This window comes from Silurus aristotelis, assembly GCF_946808225.1.
Source record: "Silurus aristotelis genome assembly, chromosome: 10".
Taxonomy (NCBI): Eukaryota; Metazoa; Chordata; class Actinopteri; order Siluriformes; family Siluridae; genus Silurus; species Silurus aristotelis.
The window spans coordinates 28,138,713-28,158,650 of NC_139583.1; the positions used below are offsets into that span (position 1 = coordinate 28,138,713).

General features: G+C 37.0%; 3 protein-coding genes and 1 pseudogene across 4 annotated transcripts in view; 3 read left to right on the forward strand and 1 right to left on the reverse strand.

Moving 5' to 3' along the window:
- LOC310732420 (mitochondrial inner membrane m-AAA protease component AFG3L1-like) overlaps window positions 1-557 on the forward strand; it is a 17,466-nt pseudogene extending 16,909 nt beyond the window's left edge. Inside the window, exon 17 of the transcript XR_014538165.1 lies at window positions 70-557. The product of XR_014538165.1 is annotated as a mitochondrial inner membrane m-AAA protease component AFG3L1-like (transcript). The remainder of the gene's footprint in view (window positions 1-69) is intronic.
- LOC310732549 (dysbindin domain-containing protein 1-like) lies at window positions 543-16,572 on the reverse strand. Its single transcript, XM_083553197.1, has 4 exons — window positions 16,351-16,572; window positions 14,026-14,184; window positions 9,048-9,182; window positions 543-1,890 (listed from the first exon to the last, which is right to left on the reverse strand). Exons 1-4 carry the CDS (start codon window positions 16,454-16,456, stop codon window positions 1,742-1,744), a joined length of 549 nt encoding a protein of 182 aa, XP_083409323.1. The 5' UTR covers window positions 16,457-16,572; the 3' UTR covers window positions 543-1,741.
- Window positions 7,461-19,938, forward strand: part of mthfsd (methenyltetrahydrofolate synthetase domain containing) — a 26,352-nt gene continuing 13,874 nt past the window's right edge. The window contains exon 1 of the mRNA XM_083553085.1: window positions 7,461-7,513. The gene's annotated coding sequence lies outside the window, so the exon portion shown is untranslated. The remainder of the gene's footprint in view (window positions 7,514-19,938) is intronic.
- Window positions 19,696-19,938, forward strand: part of drc4 (dynein regulatory complex subunit 4) — a 7,453-nt gene continuing 7,210 nt past the window's right edge. Inside the window, exon 1 of the mRNA XM_083553053.1 lies at window positions 19,696-19,825. Within this exon, the coding sequence (XP_083409179.1) occupies window positions 19,823-19,825 (3 nt within the window). The 5' untranslated portion in view covers window positions 19,696-19,822. The remainder of the gene's footprint in view (window positions 19,826-19,938) is intronic.

The following is a 19,938-nucleotide window of genomic DNA, read 5'->3' on the forward strand; positions in this document are numbered from 1 at the left end:
GTGTGTGTGTGTGTGTGTGTGTGTGTGTGTGTGTGTGTGTGTGTGTGTGTGTGTGTGTGTGTGTTTCAGGGATGCAAACCTTTTGGTCTGGTGGTGTAACATTTAGGTTGCATATTGCAATAAAAGGTTATTTAGTTTTGTAAATAGATTAATACAAAATCAAAATTTTTGCACTCGGCCGTATCCTTCGACATTTTTGTCGTTTATAGACTTTATGTCGGATTTTGCCGAAACACTGAAGTAAATGCAGATGTTTTATTTAGGAGCGGATTGCGGAACACAGCTTCTCGCTGTTGTGACCTGTTTGTTTGTGCTGTGACCTACATGCTGTATTTTTTTGTTTTATTATTCGTTATTTTTTTTCTAAACGATGATGCATATTGTACCGAATAAAATTTAACATCCATTATGGAGCTCTGCAGCTCCTCTGGATTAAACTGTATCTGGAAATGACTGTTTCTGCACCACAATCTGCCATTTTTTTCTTAATTTCCCTGACGAGCAATTTTCACAAATATTTGATTTGTAAATGGATAAATAAATGGATTTAAGTTTTATTGTTTATTTTTTTGTGTGAATGATATGTGACAGAAAATCGCCTTGTTACTGACTTCCTGAAACAGCAGGAGTATTACACAGATGTTAAGACACATTGAACATGTACAGGGTCGTTGATGAGATTTGAAGAAAGTGGTGCATTTAATTCATGTGACTAATTAAGAAAAGACCTTTTATTTTTGAAGTTAAACTTAAAGCTGAATATTAGTACATTGCGACTAACATGTATATTACTGCTGCACATACAGGTACATTCAATACTGTATATCTTGTCCGTGCCATCAGGAATGAATGCCCCTGTGCACAAAGCCACACATGAAGATGTTCTTTACGTGAGCTGGAGTGGAAGATCTCCTGCTATAGAGCAATAACCTCCACCCTCAACCTTTGGGATGAATGTGAACTCGGACTGCAACCCAGTACCTGGCTTTACTAACACACTTATGGCAGAATGAATCTCACACAAATCTTCACAAACACATTCCAAAATCTAGTGGAACATCTTCCCAGAAGATTGTAGGTTATTATACCAACAAATGGGGACTAAATTGTTGAATAAGATGTTCAAAAAACACAAAATCTTATAGTCAGTTGTCCACAAACCTTTTTTCATATAGTGTATCTACTCAAAGATAGAAGGTAGTAGTGATCAGATCAAACCTAAATCAGATTTTCAGTCTGATTTCAAATTGGTAAGATGATGAAGCATTGATTTTATTTTGTAAAGGTTAAGACATGTCTGTAGTACACAGTGTTTTAAAAACGTTTCTTGGCATCTCACACTTGGGAGATTGTGTGTGTGTGGTTGTGTGTGTGTGTGTGTGTGTGTGAGAGAGACACCGTCATTAATATACAGGCCTTTCTGCCTTGCTTGATTACGTATTATATTACACTCGCTTCACAGCATCTCTCTGACTCCTGACCCGTTTGTTCCCGTCCCACTGAAACCTTATCTCCAGTATAAACTTTTTTTTAAATGAACCCAGAGAAACGAAAGCCCTCCAGAAGACTCGTTAAGTTGACCTCGTTAGAGCTGTTTGTGTTGCTTTGTATTGCTGCCATAATCTTCTCCCTGCAGGATAAAAACATTAGATCACATTTTATTGTCTTTAGCACCACAGGGTCTGTGTGTTAACGTGGCTCAGCTGTGTGTATCTGTGTGTGTATCCTGGCTGCGTTTCTCTCAAGGTTTTTTGGGCCGTTCAGGTTTGTGATCAGACTCGGTGCTGTCTGAATCGCTGTGGTGCTTTCGGTCGTGTGACTGCCCCAGCTTACTGCAGCGTGACCATGAGGGAGAGCGCAGGTAGCTTCTGCTTAGGTGGTGGTGAAAACCTAAACATACACACACACACACACACACACACACACACACACACACACACACACACACACACACACACACACACACACAAATAGTCAGACTCTAGCTTTCCATCCCGAGATACAACATGGGGTTGTTTCAGAGTGTATTATGAGCATGACCAAGATGTACAAACAATATGTTTCTTACATCAATAGATTTCTGTGATAACAGTACAGGCCTGTAAATGAACATGAATGCATTATATATAATATCAAATGAATACAAAGCGAATAAACAGTGTACTAGTGTTTAAAGAAGGCTTGGACTTTTAAAAAATATATAATTCCATGCTTGTGCAAGCATTGATTGAAATTTAGATATGAAACTTAAAAATATATAAAGGCTACTTTGTGTGATGCATTTACACAATTTTATTGACATTAATTTTTTAAAATCCTTCCCGTTCAGGCCACACACCAGATACAGAGTTTCTGTCATGACTGGGTATTACCACAAGATGTCGCTGTATACAAATAAATTGACAATTTCAGGCTGGAAATTATTTCATTTCTTTTCCTTTTTAACAATAACCAATTAGACACAAAATATTATTTTAATTATAAATTTGATTGAAACCCCCCCCCCTTTACATTCCCACTTATTGCATTGCATTGTGGGATTTCACAAACATAAATATTCTTTTTTTTTTTACTGTCGAAAGAAAAAGGTTTTTCAGGTTGTGGTTCAATTCAGATCCACTGTTTATGTCCATCAAAAAAAAAGAAAGGCGAAAATCCTCTATGTAACATCTAGAAAAATGGCCTAGTTATAATTTTAATGGAATTAAAGTATTGTTGTAGAGTGATGGGAAAAAAACCCTATCTGTGGAAAATATGTAAATAAAAAAAATAACCTCCTAGCTATGGGAAATTGTAAATAAAAAATTATAATAAAAGGTAAATATATTTAATTATAATATGATAGCTGTGAATGTTTTTGTGTGCATGTGGCAGACTCACAGGCTTCACTTTTTGGCCTTGTTGTGCATTGCACTTCACAATATCATGTGCAGATAATTGTTTAGGTAACAACTGGAATTCTGATCCTCTTCGACTTCATTTAAGTATGCGGATGCTGAGACATTAAAGTGAAAGCTCATAAATAGGGATGCTTTAACGTGTTTTTTATTCTCTTTCTCTGGGACTGTTTTATTGTCTCACCATCTTACTGTCTTTCTGTCTCAATTTTGTGACATGATTAAATCTCCAAGATCAAGATTTGCATGTATTATAGCTAGTTTTATGGTTAAATGCAAACTGAATAATAAACAAACCTTTATTTTACAGTTAATTTCAGTGTTTACCTAATTTATAATTTGTATTATTTTATCAACAAGCATCACCTTATTATAGTCAATAATCTCTTCAACTCAGCCTAAAGCTTAAAGACACTCGTTACATGTATAAAACACTTGTTTTGTTGTTATAATTAACGAAGGGGTAATATCCTGCGGTGCTAAACAGATCAGTGTTTATAGTGAACATTCTAAAGTTGCATGTTATTCTTATTACACGAGCGCAGTTTTACCACTAATTACAATTTGATATTAATTACAGAATTTAAATATTTTTAAAGTTTTAAAGTAATTATAATGTTTTAAATTACATAAATCAGGATACCAACTTTTGCTATGTTTCCACACGGACGGTTGTAATTGACGGATGTGTGCATCGTGCTTGATTTGAGATTTGGTAAGACTTATATATATGAGTAAAGAATAAAGGTGTGTTGCGTTGTTTACATTTTTTATTTTGCCTAATTTATATTTATTAATGTATACTTTGCATTAAACGCCTGTTAATGAAATTAGTGCCATAAAAGTTGTGTTAACGCATTTAAAAATATAAATTATTGCTATTTAGACTTATGATCAAAACATCTAAATAGTCAATTCTGAAAATCCCTTGCCCTGTATGTTTAAATTTAACATAATATCCTTCAATATTTTTTCTTTTAATATTTACGACAAAGCACCTTCAGTTGCTTAAAGGCTTCTGCTAAATGCTGGAAAATGCAACAGGAACTTATTTCTATTTCTTCCTGGCATTTAAAGCATCACTCACAGGACCAGCCTCATGACTGTGATGCCATTTCGGCTCTTAAGAAAAACGTACGCAATAAAATCTGTTCTTGTGTTTGATTCGAATGCCATTTAATCTGTCAGAAAGAGCGATGAGTCAGACTTCCAAATGATCCCAAACACTCATCGTACAGTGTGTTGTCAGTGTCTCCTCTGCTTTGTCCCATATGACGGCCGTTAGACAGCCTGAACGCTTCAGCTGATGCGTAGGATTAGAAAATGCTGCCGTAGTGATGGACACACCCGCGCTCAGCTCTAAAAAGAGGAATGACATGACTACAAGTGTATATTTCCACTTTTCATAACACTGCTGAGTAGGAAACAAGATGGCGTCCTCATGTGTATAAAAACAGATGTATAAAACACCTATATTTTATATTAGCTTAAGAATAGGGACGGTAAATTTTAGCTACGTTCAAAATTAGCAAAGAAAACAGGATAGCTTGGTTAAATATAGCAAGTGCTTAAAGCATTATGCTAAGAAAATGATCCCACCTGTACCATAGCTGTGTTTAATACATCTGTTTTTATACATCCGAGAACCCCCTCTTGTTTTCTACTCAGTAGTGTTAAAATAATGGGGGGAAATGGAAGTAAAGAAAATTGTATTAGATTCCAACACAATTCTAGTCATGTAGATTGTTCTTCATTCTCTAGATTAGGCAGTAAATAATTTGAGAAAACATACTGAGGGCATCATGCTAGCACTTGTTATGTTTACTTAGCTAGCCTGTTTTCTTTGCTAATTCCAAGATCTAACAGAGTAGCTAAAATAATAAGCTAGTGTTAGCAAGTCACCTTCTGGGAGATAATGATAAATATTGGTTATATTACATGATATTTTACTTTTAACTTATTGGTCAAATATGCGCATCAGTCCTACAGGGAGTGAATTATATTTTCAGGCAGAATGGCTGAGAGTAATTTTTGACATAAGCGCATTACATACGCTTCATTTAATCTATTTAAACATTTACTCGTATTTTTGTATGCTACATTTAAAAACAGCATATTTTTTCTGCATATTATCAGTACTATAATTATATTCAGCTTCAACCCCCCCCCCCCCCCAAATTACAAACAGCCTCTGTCTGACATTATGTTAGAATAAAATCTTTATCTTTAGATACTAATACATTGAGATTGGCAAGACAAAATATATATATATATATATATTTTCTTCCAACAGCATCCTGAGGTTTTTATACTGTACTCCTTATACAATTATTCTAAGTTTATCTTTACATATAATTCCATGGACATCTGCAAATATAGCTGAGATATAGCAGCTATACACAGTGTGTCTTTTCCTTGCTAGGCTCTTTTTTTGGCCTCCTTCTATAAAAGTATTATAATCGTCTCCTTAGTGCAAATATCACCACCTATATGTAGTCCGTGTGAACGAGTTGTTACTATAGAAACGATAATGTATTAGAGCTAATATCAGCGAGTGTTTTCCATACCTACGTTTCACCATCAGTTTTTTGTTTCTCTACAATGAATATGAACAGATTGAAGCCTCTGAAAAGAAAAAAAAAACATCAATAGTGTGACATGATGATGGTCACATGTTTGGATGACTGACAATGGGTCTGGACTGGGTCTGAAGTGATAGAGTGGTTATTCACACACGTCTGTGTCCTAGACAAGGTCACATTCATGGTGCGACACTCGACGGAAAGATGCTTGATGTTGACGTACTCGTTGCTGTCCACTTAATCCCATTATCCATGTGTAAAAACTTATATATACCAGACAAGCGGCTAGACAGTGGCCTGGCAGACTATCACTGTTCTAATAAAACCATCTGAAATGCACAGTGTGTAGGTGATGTTTGGCTTCATTTGCCCACTTCCTCCTCCCTCTCCTCCTCTTCTGCAAATGCACCTGTGCGGTCAGGAACTGCCACATTTCTCTAGGCTCATTATAGATGCATCTGGTTTCTCATGAAGGGAGGAAACACGCTACATTAGTGTCAGTGTTTAGTCTGGAGACGGAGGTGAAGAAATTTAAGCACGAGTGAGTACTGATAAAATCAGGATTATTATTCATTTTATATAAAGAAGACATGCGCCTGTTTTATTTATTTATTTTTTTATTTTTTTATTTTTTTATTCATTCTCCCTTCAAGAGAGTCTCGACGGAAATTTTTACCTTTTGCACATAAATCTTACAAAATTGTCAAAATTAAAATAGTGGATAATAAAAACTGCTAAATTGTGAATATTGACGTAATCCCAGAAGTAGTTTATGGACCACACTGTATATATAGATGTCCAGTATATATTGCATCACTCAACAATAACACGCCACTATTGCATTTTATTGCTAATCCTGCATGTGCTAATAAACTGGCCTGTTTCCAGAAGCTGACAGGATGATGCACGGCTAACTCTAATAGCTAGCGAGGGTGCTGTGTAATTAGGCGAGGATAAAACCCCTCTTCATTGAGCCTCACTACTGTGAAGTGTCTCTCTGACTGGTTTTTCTCTCCTATGCACCCATTTTAACCCACTCCACATGTCACAATCGGACCCCGTGCTGGGCAATGAAGCTGTTTATACTTCCACTGCATGCTGCGTGCTGAAAAACCTTCATTATTAGCAGCCAGAAAAAAAAGAGACAGACAGAGAGAGAGAGAGAGAGAGAGACAGCAATTTGTGTGACTGATTATAAAAAAATGCAGCACACACTATAGTCGAAAAAGTCCTTAAAATGAGCTCAGTGTTCATTATATTTTCATTGTAATCCCAAATTTAGGCTTGAAGGAAATCCTCTATGTACTTGGCTAACTGAATAGCATCATTTTGCATTTGATAATGCATACTGAGACATGATTTACCACATGCATTGTTTAGTCCCTGACTGTGGCACAGAGGATGATAATTATCTGGTAATAATTGCCGTAAGCGGCATTTTGAGAAAATAATTTCATGCAGAAATTCTTCATATCAGTTAATAGTTTGCCTTGGATCCTTGAAATAATTTTATTGTGGGTTGAACAATTTATTTTCTCAAATTAAAAAGACAAAAATGTAAAAATGCAAACAAATCTGTCTGAATTTTTATTTTTGCCATGCATTATCTACTTCTTGTGTTTTTGCCTTTTACCGAGTTTGTTGCATAGAAACAAACAGAACATGCATATGTCTCAAAAAGCATCAAAGACTACGAGGTGATGTCAAAACGTTTCGAGACTAGCTCTGTTTACATTATTTATCTACATCTTTTGATTTTCTGAAGTGATTTCAGCGAAAGTGATTTTCCGGCGGGAAACTCGCATGTAAGGAAAGCTCGGTGATAAGGTGCATTGTCTTTGTGAAGCAACCAGTTTTTCACACGCCATGATGTAATCGCAGACCTGGTAATGCATGTGGTCAGAAAAGCACTAGTGACACAGCTCTTAAAGTACACAGGACGCACTTGTGGTGCACTGACTTATGAAGGTTGGTGCTTCCTGTGACTGTGCGTGCAGCCTTGTGCTGCCACCTGTTGGCGTGTTACAAAAATCAGTGTGACTCAAAAACACTGCACACCGCAACACTGCATTTGGCATTTTATATTTATGGAAATCATTTTGCTGCCAATATTATTGCTATACCTCTGAAATCTACAGTTCAGGGACATAACACTTTCTGATTGTTTTGTGTATTCTCTTGTACTTGTCCTCGAGAAACCACATTCCATTCCAAATTGCGTAAAATAATGACACTTATAAACGCCACTGGACTTGATTTACATTTGACCACGGACACAAAACTCCACCAAAGCAAACAACTGATTTCACAGTAAGCTGAAAATGACACAGTGGCTGTTAAACAATAAACAAACACTTCTCAAATACGGTGTAAGATCAATCTTTTTTCTTTCTTTCTATAAACACATGAACTCTTCCTCATTTTATAGGGTGCCATTACTTTTGTTGTAGTTGACTGGCTAGTTTTATTGGTCTTATTAGTAAATGTACTGACGATTTTGTGTAGTTTATTTCGTGTAGTGCTTTTGTCTTGTGACAGTAAGCATTTCAAAACACTATTACAGACAAATTTATTGGACACACACACACACACACACACACACACACACACACACACACACACACACACACACACACACACACACACACACACACATGGGACAGATGGCTGCTCTTAGTGCTGTGTGTTTGCTGCAAAGCTGTCATATTTTATCAGACACAGGAGGGAGTTATCTAGAGTTTCCAGATTGGACAGCTTCCAATCCAATCACTATTTAAAATATTCTGTAATAACAAACCATGTGCCTCAAACGACACACAAACATCAGTATTTGGAGGCACACAATTATATATATATAGGGTGTCTAAATGCATTAGCTAGAAATTCTTGAAATTCCTTTATTAGAACTAGGAGACAGGGCATCCAGCGTAAAAACATGTGCCAAATCGAACATGCGGATCACGAATACGGATGATCCTCTGTGGCGACCCCTAATGGGAGAAGCCGAGGGAAAGTTTTTTATTGGAACTAGGAGACCCAAACTAGCTCAAGCATGACAATACCCCTAAACCAGCTCCATGAACGTATGCTTTACATGAGGTTGGAGTGGAGGATCTTCTGCTATAGACCTACATAACACCTTTGGGGTGTTCTAATTGATCACCCTTCACAAGACAATAGAAACATTACTGAATAAACACAAAATTAAATGGAAGGATTAAAATAAATATTGAAAAAAATAATAAATATGACTTTTTGAGGAGGAAAAATAAAACACTGACTCTAGTGAGGGAGATTTACAGGAGGAATTGTTTTCTTTTTGCACACCGGTGAGATTGTTTAAAAGCATGATGTGTGTCCTTGTGATTAATATAAATTATGCTATATTTATTTATATTTCATTACACTGAACTACCAGCTAATTCGAATGCTCCTGTTCAGCTATATTTAAATCTAATGTTTCTGGGCTGTATAAGATTTCCTACACTCTAACATACAATTATTAAAAATGGGTGATGTTACACAAAAAAACTTAAGAGTGTGTAAATGTAGAATATGAGATACTCACTTGCAGGTGATTCTGGGCTTTCTTCATCGGAATCGACGAAAACCTCAGCAAGCTCCTGGTCGGACATGTCTGTGAGCTCTGTCAGGTCAAGCATGTCGAAGTGAACCTCGAGCGAGGAAACGCTGCTCAGAGGCTCTGCAACACAACAGTACCAGGCAATAGTTATGTTTTCTTCTTTAAAAAAAATGACATTATACATTTTTCGATTTATAGTTCCGTTTATGGTTATGGTTATAGTTCCGTATGATGTTGAGGCAAATCTGCAAAACAAATTTGTTGGTCACTTATGTTCTAGCAGCTATAAAACATTGTTCTCTCACTAAGACAAAGTACTAAAGTGTTGTGTTACAAAGAAACAAACTGCTTTTTTATTATTTCTGTTAATATTTATATAAATAATGTAAAAACGATTATAAAAAACATTTAACCAATCAGAATCAAGAGGTTGATCATTTTTTTGTTAGCTAATTTGTGTTTTCGGAGCCTTTCCAGAATCCTGCTGAAAACATTTGCGTATTTTTACCGAATTCTTTCTTGTAGTAGGTTTCTGCATAATAACTGCTTTGAAGCTGCTATCGTTCTCCATCCTGTCTTAAAGTCTTGAAGCTTTTCATGTTGTGTGGGTAAAAAAAGAAGACAAGAAGACAGGTATGGAAACAGACAGACTCCCGAGGCTTTGAAGTTTCCTAATGAGTTTTCATTCCCTGGGGGTGAACCAGACACAGAAGATGAGCTATTGGAAAAAATCTTATGCTTCTAGAAGCTCTCTTTCTTCACAAGCATGCATATGGAATGTGTTCACAGTTAAGGTCGGTCTTAATGAAGCCCAGACTGTTCGATTAGCAGAAGGTGGACAGCTGGCTGTCCTTTTAATGATTGTAGGTGAAGATTGGAAGTCAGTCAATGAGACACATGCTTTGCTCCAAATGTTTAATCAGCTCCATACTTCAGTTTTTTTTTCATATATATCCTGGTAATGATCATGTTGAAGCACATACTGTCTATTTCAAGAAACGCACATTTGTCTTATTTTTTTATCGCAGTATATCCTACAGTCTATTCCTTTTTTCATTTAAAATCTGCAAGACAAGTAAATTCCTGGTACCACTTACAGTATGTATGTTACAGCAGCTCTACACACATAGCAGACATTTTTTTTTTCTCTGGAGAACCTATTAAGATAAAAAAAATAAAAATAAACAGGCTGCCATGTTACTAGGAAACCACACAGCGTAAACCCCTGTCCTTGTTGAAAAACTTCCTCTGTTACTGTTTAGTTCTGACACTGGATACTCGTTTCACACATTATAACTAAACTAAATGTAGTACAAATTTCACTATAAAAAATGTCAACTCATACATATACTATATACACAGATCAGGCATACCACTGTTCACTGCTGGTCCATCCTTGGACCACTTCTGATAGATACTGACCACTGCAGACAAAAAGCGGAAGAAAAGCTCTTTTGTCTAGACGTCACAATTTGTCAAACTCGCTCAAATCCTTACACTTGCCCATTTTTCCTGCTTCTAACATCAACTTTGAGGGGAAAAAATTTCACTTACTGCCAAATATATCCAACCCACTAACAGGTGAAGAGATAATCAGTGTTATTTACTAATTATTACATTACTATGACATTATTACTTATATTTTATAATATACATTAATTGGTATTTGATCGAGTGACAAGTATGTAATCCTGTACCAACCAGCAAGAATCCTTACCACCACAGACCCAAATTAGTCTTGTCCCTTTAAGAAAGAACTCCTAATATCAACTCATTATGTGTATAACAGAGGCTCATCACAGAATCAACCTCTTCCATTCAAACCTCTCCACCACCATGGGCAAGACCAAAGAGCTGCCAAAGGATGCCAGGGACAATATTGTAGACCTGCACAAGGCTGAAAAGTGCTACAAGACCATCAGATATTTATATATATATATGTAGAGAGAGAGAGAGAGAGAGAGAGAGAGAGAGAGAGAAAGAGCAGAACTCCCAGGGGGTGCCCACCCACGCCTGTCTTTCGCTAAACCCCCTGAAGAGATGAGAAAAGTGGTGGGAAAATGATGATCAAGTGAGCTGAAATACAGAAATATAAAAATCACATAAAATGATCTAGCCTGAGAATTCAATTAAGGGAGAATTTGGATTTATGCAGTGGACTTCATCCCATCTTCATCTTTCCCTCTACATTTTAAACAGATTTTGCAGCTTTAACCACACTGCTAACATTTGTTTAAAACACACACACACACACACACACACACACACACACACACACACACACACACACACACACACACACACACACACACCCCTCGTTATCTTCCCTCTCCCCTGCTAACTCACCGGGCTTCTGCTTGAATAATTGATTGCTAACACTTTTTTCCTTTTCAGCAATCTCTAATTTGGAAGAGATGAGGAATGAAGGCTGTTCCTTTCAGAAAATATTATTACATTTCGAAAACAAAAAAAGGGCAAAATACAGTGTGCACACACACAATGATCAAATTTAGCCAAATCATATAAAACATACAAATGGACCTAATTACACCAAGCTTCATTTCTGGAAACTCCTGCTGATGTTGGCAGTCTCAATAATGTACCTATATTCTCGATAGAATCTAATGATGATGAGACTCAGATGTGTTCAATTTATTAAATTGAGAGTCTCATCAGATATTTGTTCTGCCTGTCTGTCTGTCTGTCTGTCTGTCTGTCTGTCTGTCTGTCTGTCTGTCTATCTGTCTATCTATCTATCTATCTATCTATCTATCTATCTATCTATCTATCTATCTATCTATCTATCTATCTATCTATCTTTCTTTCTTTCTTTCTTTAGTGCGTGTGTGGACGTGTGGGTACCAATGAGCCGCAGTACAGATGGAATTGCATGGTGTTGAAGTATGGAATGGTGGCCATGTTGGTTCTTTTCACCCTGAATAAGTCTCCAACCATCCCTACTCCAAAGCAACCCCAAACCATTGAAATTCCATTTGATGGTAGATGTAAGGCAGTCTGATAACATCTTCTTTTCTTTGTCTTACAGAATTTCTTCTGTTAAAGGCAGAAAATGTCAGATTTCTTCCACTCATTCACTGTCCAATGCTCGGGTGTTTTTGCCTTTTACCGATATTGTTGCATAGAAACAAAGGGGAAAATGCACGTGTCGTAAAAAACATTCAAGACTCCGTGTTTCCAAACAGATTAGGCAACAGTGGACCATATTCATAAATATTGGAGGGGCAAGAAGACATTAATTAAAGACAACCATAAACAAATTCAGAGAGTCAAAAGGGTATCACGCATATGGTATAGGCAACAATGTTTTCAACAGACAAATACATCTCACAGTTATAAAAGTGCACTGGTTGTACCGTTGGTGTGAGACAAACACAGAAGAGTTAATTAACCAGAGTATCAGGTTTTAGCTAAATTTCTACCACTTTCATCCCTATAATATCAAATATTAGTAAAAGGGAAACACTTTTTTACAAAAAGGAATAATTCATTTTTAGACTTATCACCAGATTTACAGAGACTTGATAAAGAGAAGCAATAAGTCACTGTTAAAATAAAATTAAGCTCTTTTTAGAGTTAATAGAATCAAGGTAGCTGTGTTTTGAGGTCTGGTTGAAGCTCTGGATGCATCATTACAGAACAGGACTGTGCAACGGAGATCACAGTAAAGATAATAAACAATAATGAGACTCGGGTAGAGCTGAAAGGTCATCATCAGGGCAAACACCGAAACAAGAAAGACACAGGATGAGCTTTAATACTACAGACATTACCCTGGAATTGATATGTGTATATAAGTAGCATAATGTGTTGAATGAAAGTTAGCCACTAGCTTCAGTTTCTCAGTAAAAACAATAAAAGCCACTTAATATGTCAATGTATTGATGATCACGGTTTGTCCTGTGAATGATCTGTATGAGCTAAATGCTACTAAATTTATCAGTTGGTGTATGAGCTCAGATGATTTCGCATGGTTTCTGTGTTCTCTAATAGAACATGTACAACATGTAAGTTTATCTAACAGCTTAGTTGAAAAAGTAAACATTAGCCATGTCACTAGCTAGCTAAGTTATCTGATTACATAGCATCACCGGTTAACTGTGGAGCATTACATGGAATTGTTACTGCCATAAAACCTCAATAACAAGTTATGGACTGGCTAAAGCTGCTAACAAATCAAAATGAATGTGGAAATATGGCTTGTTTCTTTGCTTAAATAGGAATTATTTGTGGTTTAAACCCTTGGCACTTCCTCTCTTATGTCGGTGCATGGCAGGTGCTGGTGCCGACTCGCTTGGGACTGGACGAGTAGATAAAGCCGGGCTTGTTAGTGTTTTTCAATTGCTGTATGTATCACAGCATTAGAGCTTGTGCTTCTTCTGTAGTCGTACAATAGCTCCTTTTAGCCTTGGGCTTTGGATGACCCAGACACTGTGGATAGTGTGTACAAATTTGGCTCAAGTGTGTGAAGGCTTGAGGCAGTTTTCTCTTTCACTTTTACTCCAACCTGCTTTATATCTTAGCGTAGAAAAGAAGATTGAGGATAAAACCAAGGAATGTTAGTGTATGTGTATGTGTATGTGTTCCCTGGCAATGCTTTTCATTACATTTTGGGACGTGCATATATAGGGATTATTGACCAAGGTCAGGGCTCTGTGATTGTGTATTTTCTTCCTGTTTTATTTTAAATCAAATTACTCAATGTCACTCATGTAACTCAATTCTATTTATCCTAATCTAGCCTAGCAAGCTAATGAGTCTAAAATGGCTAGCTACTGTTTGCAGAGAAAAATAGCTAGCTAGATAGTCAATATAATTAATATAATAAAAATAAAGCATCTTTGAGTAAACTATTTATATATGCACAAACTAACACAATGTCTATACGCCTAAACTAACATCTCTGAAATTACAAGAAAGAAAATCCCATCTTTCCGTTATTTACCCCGGAAATCACGCCGTCTGTCAGTGACATGCAGCAGGCTTGGGGTGTGTCCGGGAATCACTCGGTCCTCCTCAGAACCCAGGGAATGATGGGAAGGCTCTTTTGACAGTTCTTCAGACGATGAGGGCTTCAGCAGCTTCTGGCCTTTTTTAGTCTCATCTAAAAAAAAAAATGATATTAAAATGTTTTGCTTAAGTACTACAATTTTTCTGCATGTTAGAAAATGTGCTGTTCGTCACTATTCTGAAGAGAGAACATAAAGAGCATTAAAGGATGAGATGTCTGGGAGCACTGGTGTAACCATGTGGTTCTGCTGAGAGTGTGTATGGAGTAAGAGCTCTGTCATTGTGTGTGTGTGTGTGTGTGAGTGTGTGAAACTATAGATATCATTCTCGGTATAAAGGTCTGATATGCAGGAGAATGGAACCCTGACCTGCACGAGTTCTCCTACATCATTACTGTTACTGTTTATACTGAAGTACATTCAGAAGTGAGAACTTTTGTACTTTTGAAATGTGAAAGAAGTAGGTTTACTCTTTGAAATAGTACTTTTACTCAGTGAATAATCTACTCCAGCCATAAGTGTAAATCAGCTTGCAAAAAGGCATGCATATAAGAGTAAGGCATTTGAAAAGCTTTTTAGGATGCATTGCTGGATGTACAGTTCAGTTCATATATATTCCGTACCGGATTCAGTATTCGAAACTCTTCCTACTCACTTTACATGTGGATAAAAAGAATAGACTGCAAACAAATCTAAAATCCGTACACGCTTCTCTATCACATGTCAGTTTGGCAGAAACAGAAAGATCCCAGGCTGGGATGTGTGTATCGTGTTTGTAGGTTGTGGTGTGTGAGCTGCACTCTTCACACATGACTGAACCTGAATCAGACCTCCCAGTAGCCGCAGTCAGCGGGTTCACCGCATCCAAAACACCATTATACACAAGCTTAACTTCTCTACTATAGAACTAAAGCTACTTTCCTGATCGATCATGTGCAAGCATATTTTTTTAGCCATGTTTTAAATCAAGTAGCCGGGGAAAATCTGAAAAATATTATAGAAAATTCATAATGTGCATTTTTTAAGGAATAAAACATTGCCGGTTTGTCTTTGTAGGAAACTAATCAAGGGCATTGTGTTGTCATTTGGTCCAGTATTAAGCCAAATTTCTACAATCAAACCAAAAAATTTATTTCTCAGAAACCTCTGCATTAAAAAAGACATCAGTCCAGACAACAATCTGCTTCAAGAAAATGCTTCAAGACTTTTTTTTATTAATTTACGGCTGCTGTTGCATTGGATGTTCTCATTTATATGTCGTAATATAAGACGATATATTTATTTTAATTGATTATTCTACTGTTTAATAATCTACAATTATATTGTCTTCTGTGTTTATATGCATATTGATGTTTGTATTCTTTTTTTTTTTTTACAGACAGAACCACACACATCCACAAACAATAAAGGAGTCAAGATTGTAGCTTTGGCATTGATGTGTCACTTCCACAGGTAATTCATCATATGTTATAACATGTTATAGCAGTCTTTCCTTTACCAAATTTTTTTTCTCTCTTGAAATGCAGACTAAAATATGCATACTTTTTACAGGGAAATTTGGAAAAAACTCATATGGCAAAATTTTTCAACAAATGTTTACAAATAGATATTATTAATAGATATTTTCTGTATTACAAATAAGTATCTTCCAACAGATCGCTTCACCGTAGTTACATAGTTAGAGGATTACATTCTTAATAGTAATCCAGTGTCTTTTACAGTAAAAAAAAATTAACATAATATTACAAAATGAAAAAGAAATCAAGGTATTTTCTGATTTATGTGTTTCAGCCCAGAAAGTGTGACGAGGGCAACAATGGCATTTAAATGCTTATTTTTAGCTGAGGGTGTTGGTAAATGAGTTAGTAAAACATTTCCCAACATTTGGTTTGCCCTGGAAACCCATTTAACAAAATCAATGCAGCTAAAATCACTATTTTATTCATTTATTTCATAAAAAATAATTCGAGATTATTTCAAGTTCCAAGTTGATCCCATCTTATAGTAAAATAACACTTTATTTCACTTTACTTTAAATCAGATTTTTCAATTATCAAAACCTGTTGTAATAATGAAGACATTTCTGAAGGATGCTGGTCAACATCACATAAAATAATCCACATCATCCACATAGGATGAAAAGGCTGGAAGGTGTATTTCTATCCTGCAAGACTATAAACATGAGTATATCCTTTTCTGTATATCTGAAAAAGCCTTGACACAAGTTTAGCAAACATCTAGAATGGAGAGATGCCCCTTACCTGGGCTCCCTGCCCCTCCCTGAGCCTCCATCCAGAACACTGAGAGTCTGATGAGTCTAGAGCAGCTGAATGTGTATGTGTGCAAACGGCAAGAGATAATAAGCATCGACTCCCACTGGATTATTACAGTGAAAAGCCACAATCTCTGTTTTCTCCTCCTCCTGTACGCCTACTGGTCCTCCTTTAAACTGCGCTCGCAGCCATTCAGCAATCGGAGGGGGTGGGGGGATGAAGAGGGGGAGAAAGAGAGGGAGAGAGAGAGAGAGAGAGAGAGAGAGAGAGAGAGAGAGAGAGAGAGATTCATTTGTTTATTATATATATATATATATATACAGTGGGTACGGAAAGTATTCAGACCCCCTTAAATTTTTCACTCTTTTTTATTTTGCAGCCATTTGCTAAAATCATTTAAGTTCATTTATTTTCCTCATGAATGTACACATAGCACCCCATACTGACAGAAAAACACAGAATTGTTGACACTGTTGCAGATTTATTAAAAAAGAAAAACTAAAATATCACATGGTCCTAAGTATTCAGACCCTTTGCTCAGTATTTAGTAGAAGCCCCCTTTTGATCTAATACAGCCAGGAGTTTTTGGGAAAGATGCAACAAGTCTTTCACACCTGGATTTGGGGATCCTCTGCCATTCCTCCTTGCAGGTCCTCTCCAGTTCTGTCAGGTTGGACGGTAAACGTTGGTGGACAGCTATTTTTAGGTCTCTCCAGAGATGCTCAATTGGGTTTAAGTCAGGGCTCTGGCTGGGCCATTCAAGAACAGTCACGGAGTTGTTGTGAAGCCACTTCATCGTTATTTTAGCTGTGTGCTTAGGGTCATTGTCTTGTTGGAAGGTAAACCTTCAGCCCAGTCTGAGGTCCAAAGCACTCTGGAGAAGGTTTTCGTCCAGGATATCCCTGTGCTTGGCCGCATTCATCTTTCCCTTGATTGCAACCAGTCGTCCTGTCCCTGCAGCTGAAAAACACCCCTACAGCATGATGCTGCCACCACCATGCTTCATTGTTGAGACTGTACTGGACAGGTGATGAGAAGTGCCTGGTTTTCTCCACACATACCGCTTAGAATTAAGGCCAAAAAGTTCTATCTTGGTCTCATCAGACCAGAGAATCTTATTTCTCACCATCTTGGAGAACTCCATGCGGGCTTTCATGTGTCTTACACTGAGGAGAGGCTTCCGTCGGGCCACTCTGCCATAAAGCCCCGAATGGTGGAGGGCTGCAGTGATGGTTGACTTTCTACAACTTTCTCCCATCTCCCGACTGCATCTCTGGAGCTCAGCCACAGTGATCTTTGGGTTCTTCTTTACCTCTCTCACCAAGGCTCTTCTCCCCCGATAGCTCAGTTTGGCCGGTCGGCCAGCTCTAGGAATGGTTCTGGTCGTCCCAAACGTCTTCCATTTGAGGATTATGGAGGCCACTGTGCTCTTAGGAACTTTAAGTGCAGCAAAAAATTTTTTGGAACCTTGGCCAGATCTGTGCCTTGCCACAATTCTGTCTCTGAGCTCTTCAGGCAGTTCCTTTGACCTTAATGATTCTCATTTGCTCTGACATGCATTGTGATCTGTAAGGTCTTATATAAACAGGTGTGTGGCTTTCCTAATCAAGTCCAATCAGTATCATCAAACATTTCTGGACTCAAATGAAGGTGTAGAACCATCTCAAGGATGATCAGAAGAAATGGAGAGCACCTGAGTCAAATATATGAGTGTCACAGCAAAGGGTCTGAATACTTAGGACCATGTGATATTTCAGTTTTTCTTTTTTAATAAATCTGCAAAAAGGTCAACAATTCTGTGTTTTTCTGTCAGTATGGGGTGCTATGTCTACATTCATGAGGAAAAGAAATGAACTTAAATGATTTTAGCAAATGGCTGCAATATAACAAAAAGTGAAAAATTTAAGGGGGTCTGAATACTTTCCGTACCCACTGTATATATATATATATATATATATATATATATATATATATATATATATATATATATATATATATATATATATATATATATAAATTAGGCCTATGAGACAATGGACCACTATAAATTAAATAACAAATTAAAGATCAAAACTTAAATCTTTAAAATCTTTATAAAAAGTGACCCAGGATGGGTTTATTTAGCAGTAAAATATTATTTAAGTTTATTTTATTTACATAATCTTCATTCAAAATATACTGCTTGTCCAAAAAAACAAAAAAATCACCACCTGGATTTGACTGAGCAAATAGATAAGAGCCTCCCATTGGTTAATTACTGCATCGTTAATTATGTTTTAACTGGCAACAAGTTATTTAACCCTAACTGATGCAGTGAGTAGCTTCTTGTTTCTTAAACAACCATGTCAGAAGACATGTCCTGTGGTCGTGGAAAAGATGTTAATCTGTTTCAGAAGGGTCACATTATTGGCATGCATCAAGCAAAGAAAACATCTAAGGAGATCACTGTAACTACTACAGCTGGATTAAGAACTGCATCAGAACATCATCTTCGAGGAAGAAATGTGGACGAAAAAAAAATGGAATGATCGTGATCGGCGATCACTTAAACGTTTGGTGAAATCAGATCGTAAAAAAACAACAGTGGAACTCATGGCTATGAATAATAGTGAAAGTAAGAGCATTTCCACACGTACAATGTGAAGGAAACTCAAGGGATTGAGACTAAACAGCTGTGTAGTCTTAAGAAAACCACTTATCAGTGAGGATAATCGTGGAAAAAAAGGATTAAATTTGCTAGGGGGCATGAAGATTGGACTCTGATGCAATGGATGAAGGTCATGTGGTCTGATTAGTCCAGATTTACCCTGTTCCAGAGTCATAGGCACATCAGGGTTAAGAAAAGAGGCGGATAAACTGATGCACCAATCATGCCTAGTGCCAACTGTACAAACATGTGGGGGCAGTGCGATGATCTGGGGATGCTGCAGTTGGTCAGGTCTCGGTTCAGCAACGTTATGTGCCCAAAGAATGACCAGGAAGTTCCATCAATGGATTTTTTTTTCTTCTTTGAAGGCATGAGCATATTCCACAGTGAAAGAGTAAATGAGTGGTTCAGTGAGCATGAGACATTATTTTCACACATGGATTGGCCACCAAAGAGTCCAGACCTTAACAACATTTAGAATCTTTGGGATGTGCTTGAGAAGACTTTGCTCACATCATCAATACAAGATCTCAACTCTGGACGGGGATACATGATGTGACATTGCGTGCTGTAATCACATTAGTGTGTGACTTTTTTTTTTTTTTGGACACATTCCGATCCAGTAGGTGGCGCTGGTTTGCCATAAAACTGGTTTGCCTAACCTCTAATAACACCAGAAGAAGAAACGATGACGCGCAATAAGAGCGTCTGTTGTCATGACAACGTGTTGCCTTACTCACAAACAGTGCTGCACGGGGAAACAGCATTGTTACTTCTAGTGATTTAATTTTGCGAATTACAGCAACATAAATCATGGTACGTATAAATAGACTTTTTAGAGTCGAATATTTGATCAAGTTATAAAGTTAAATGTGAAACAAAAGCGTTAAAAATGCAAATGTAGCGTTTTTAGCTAACAGGCTATCTAG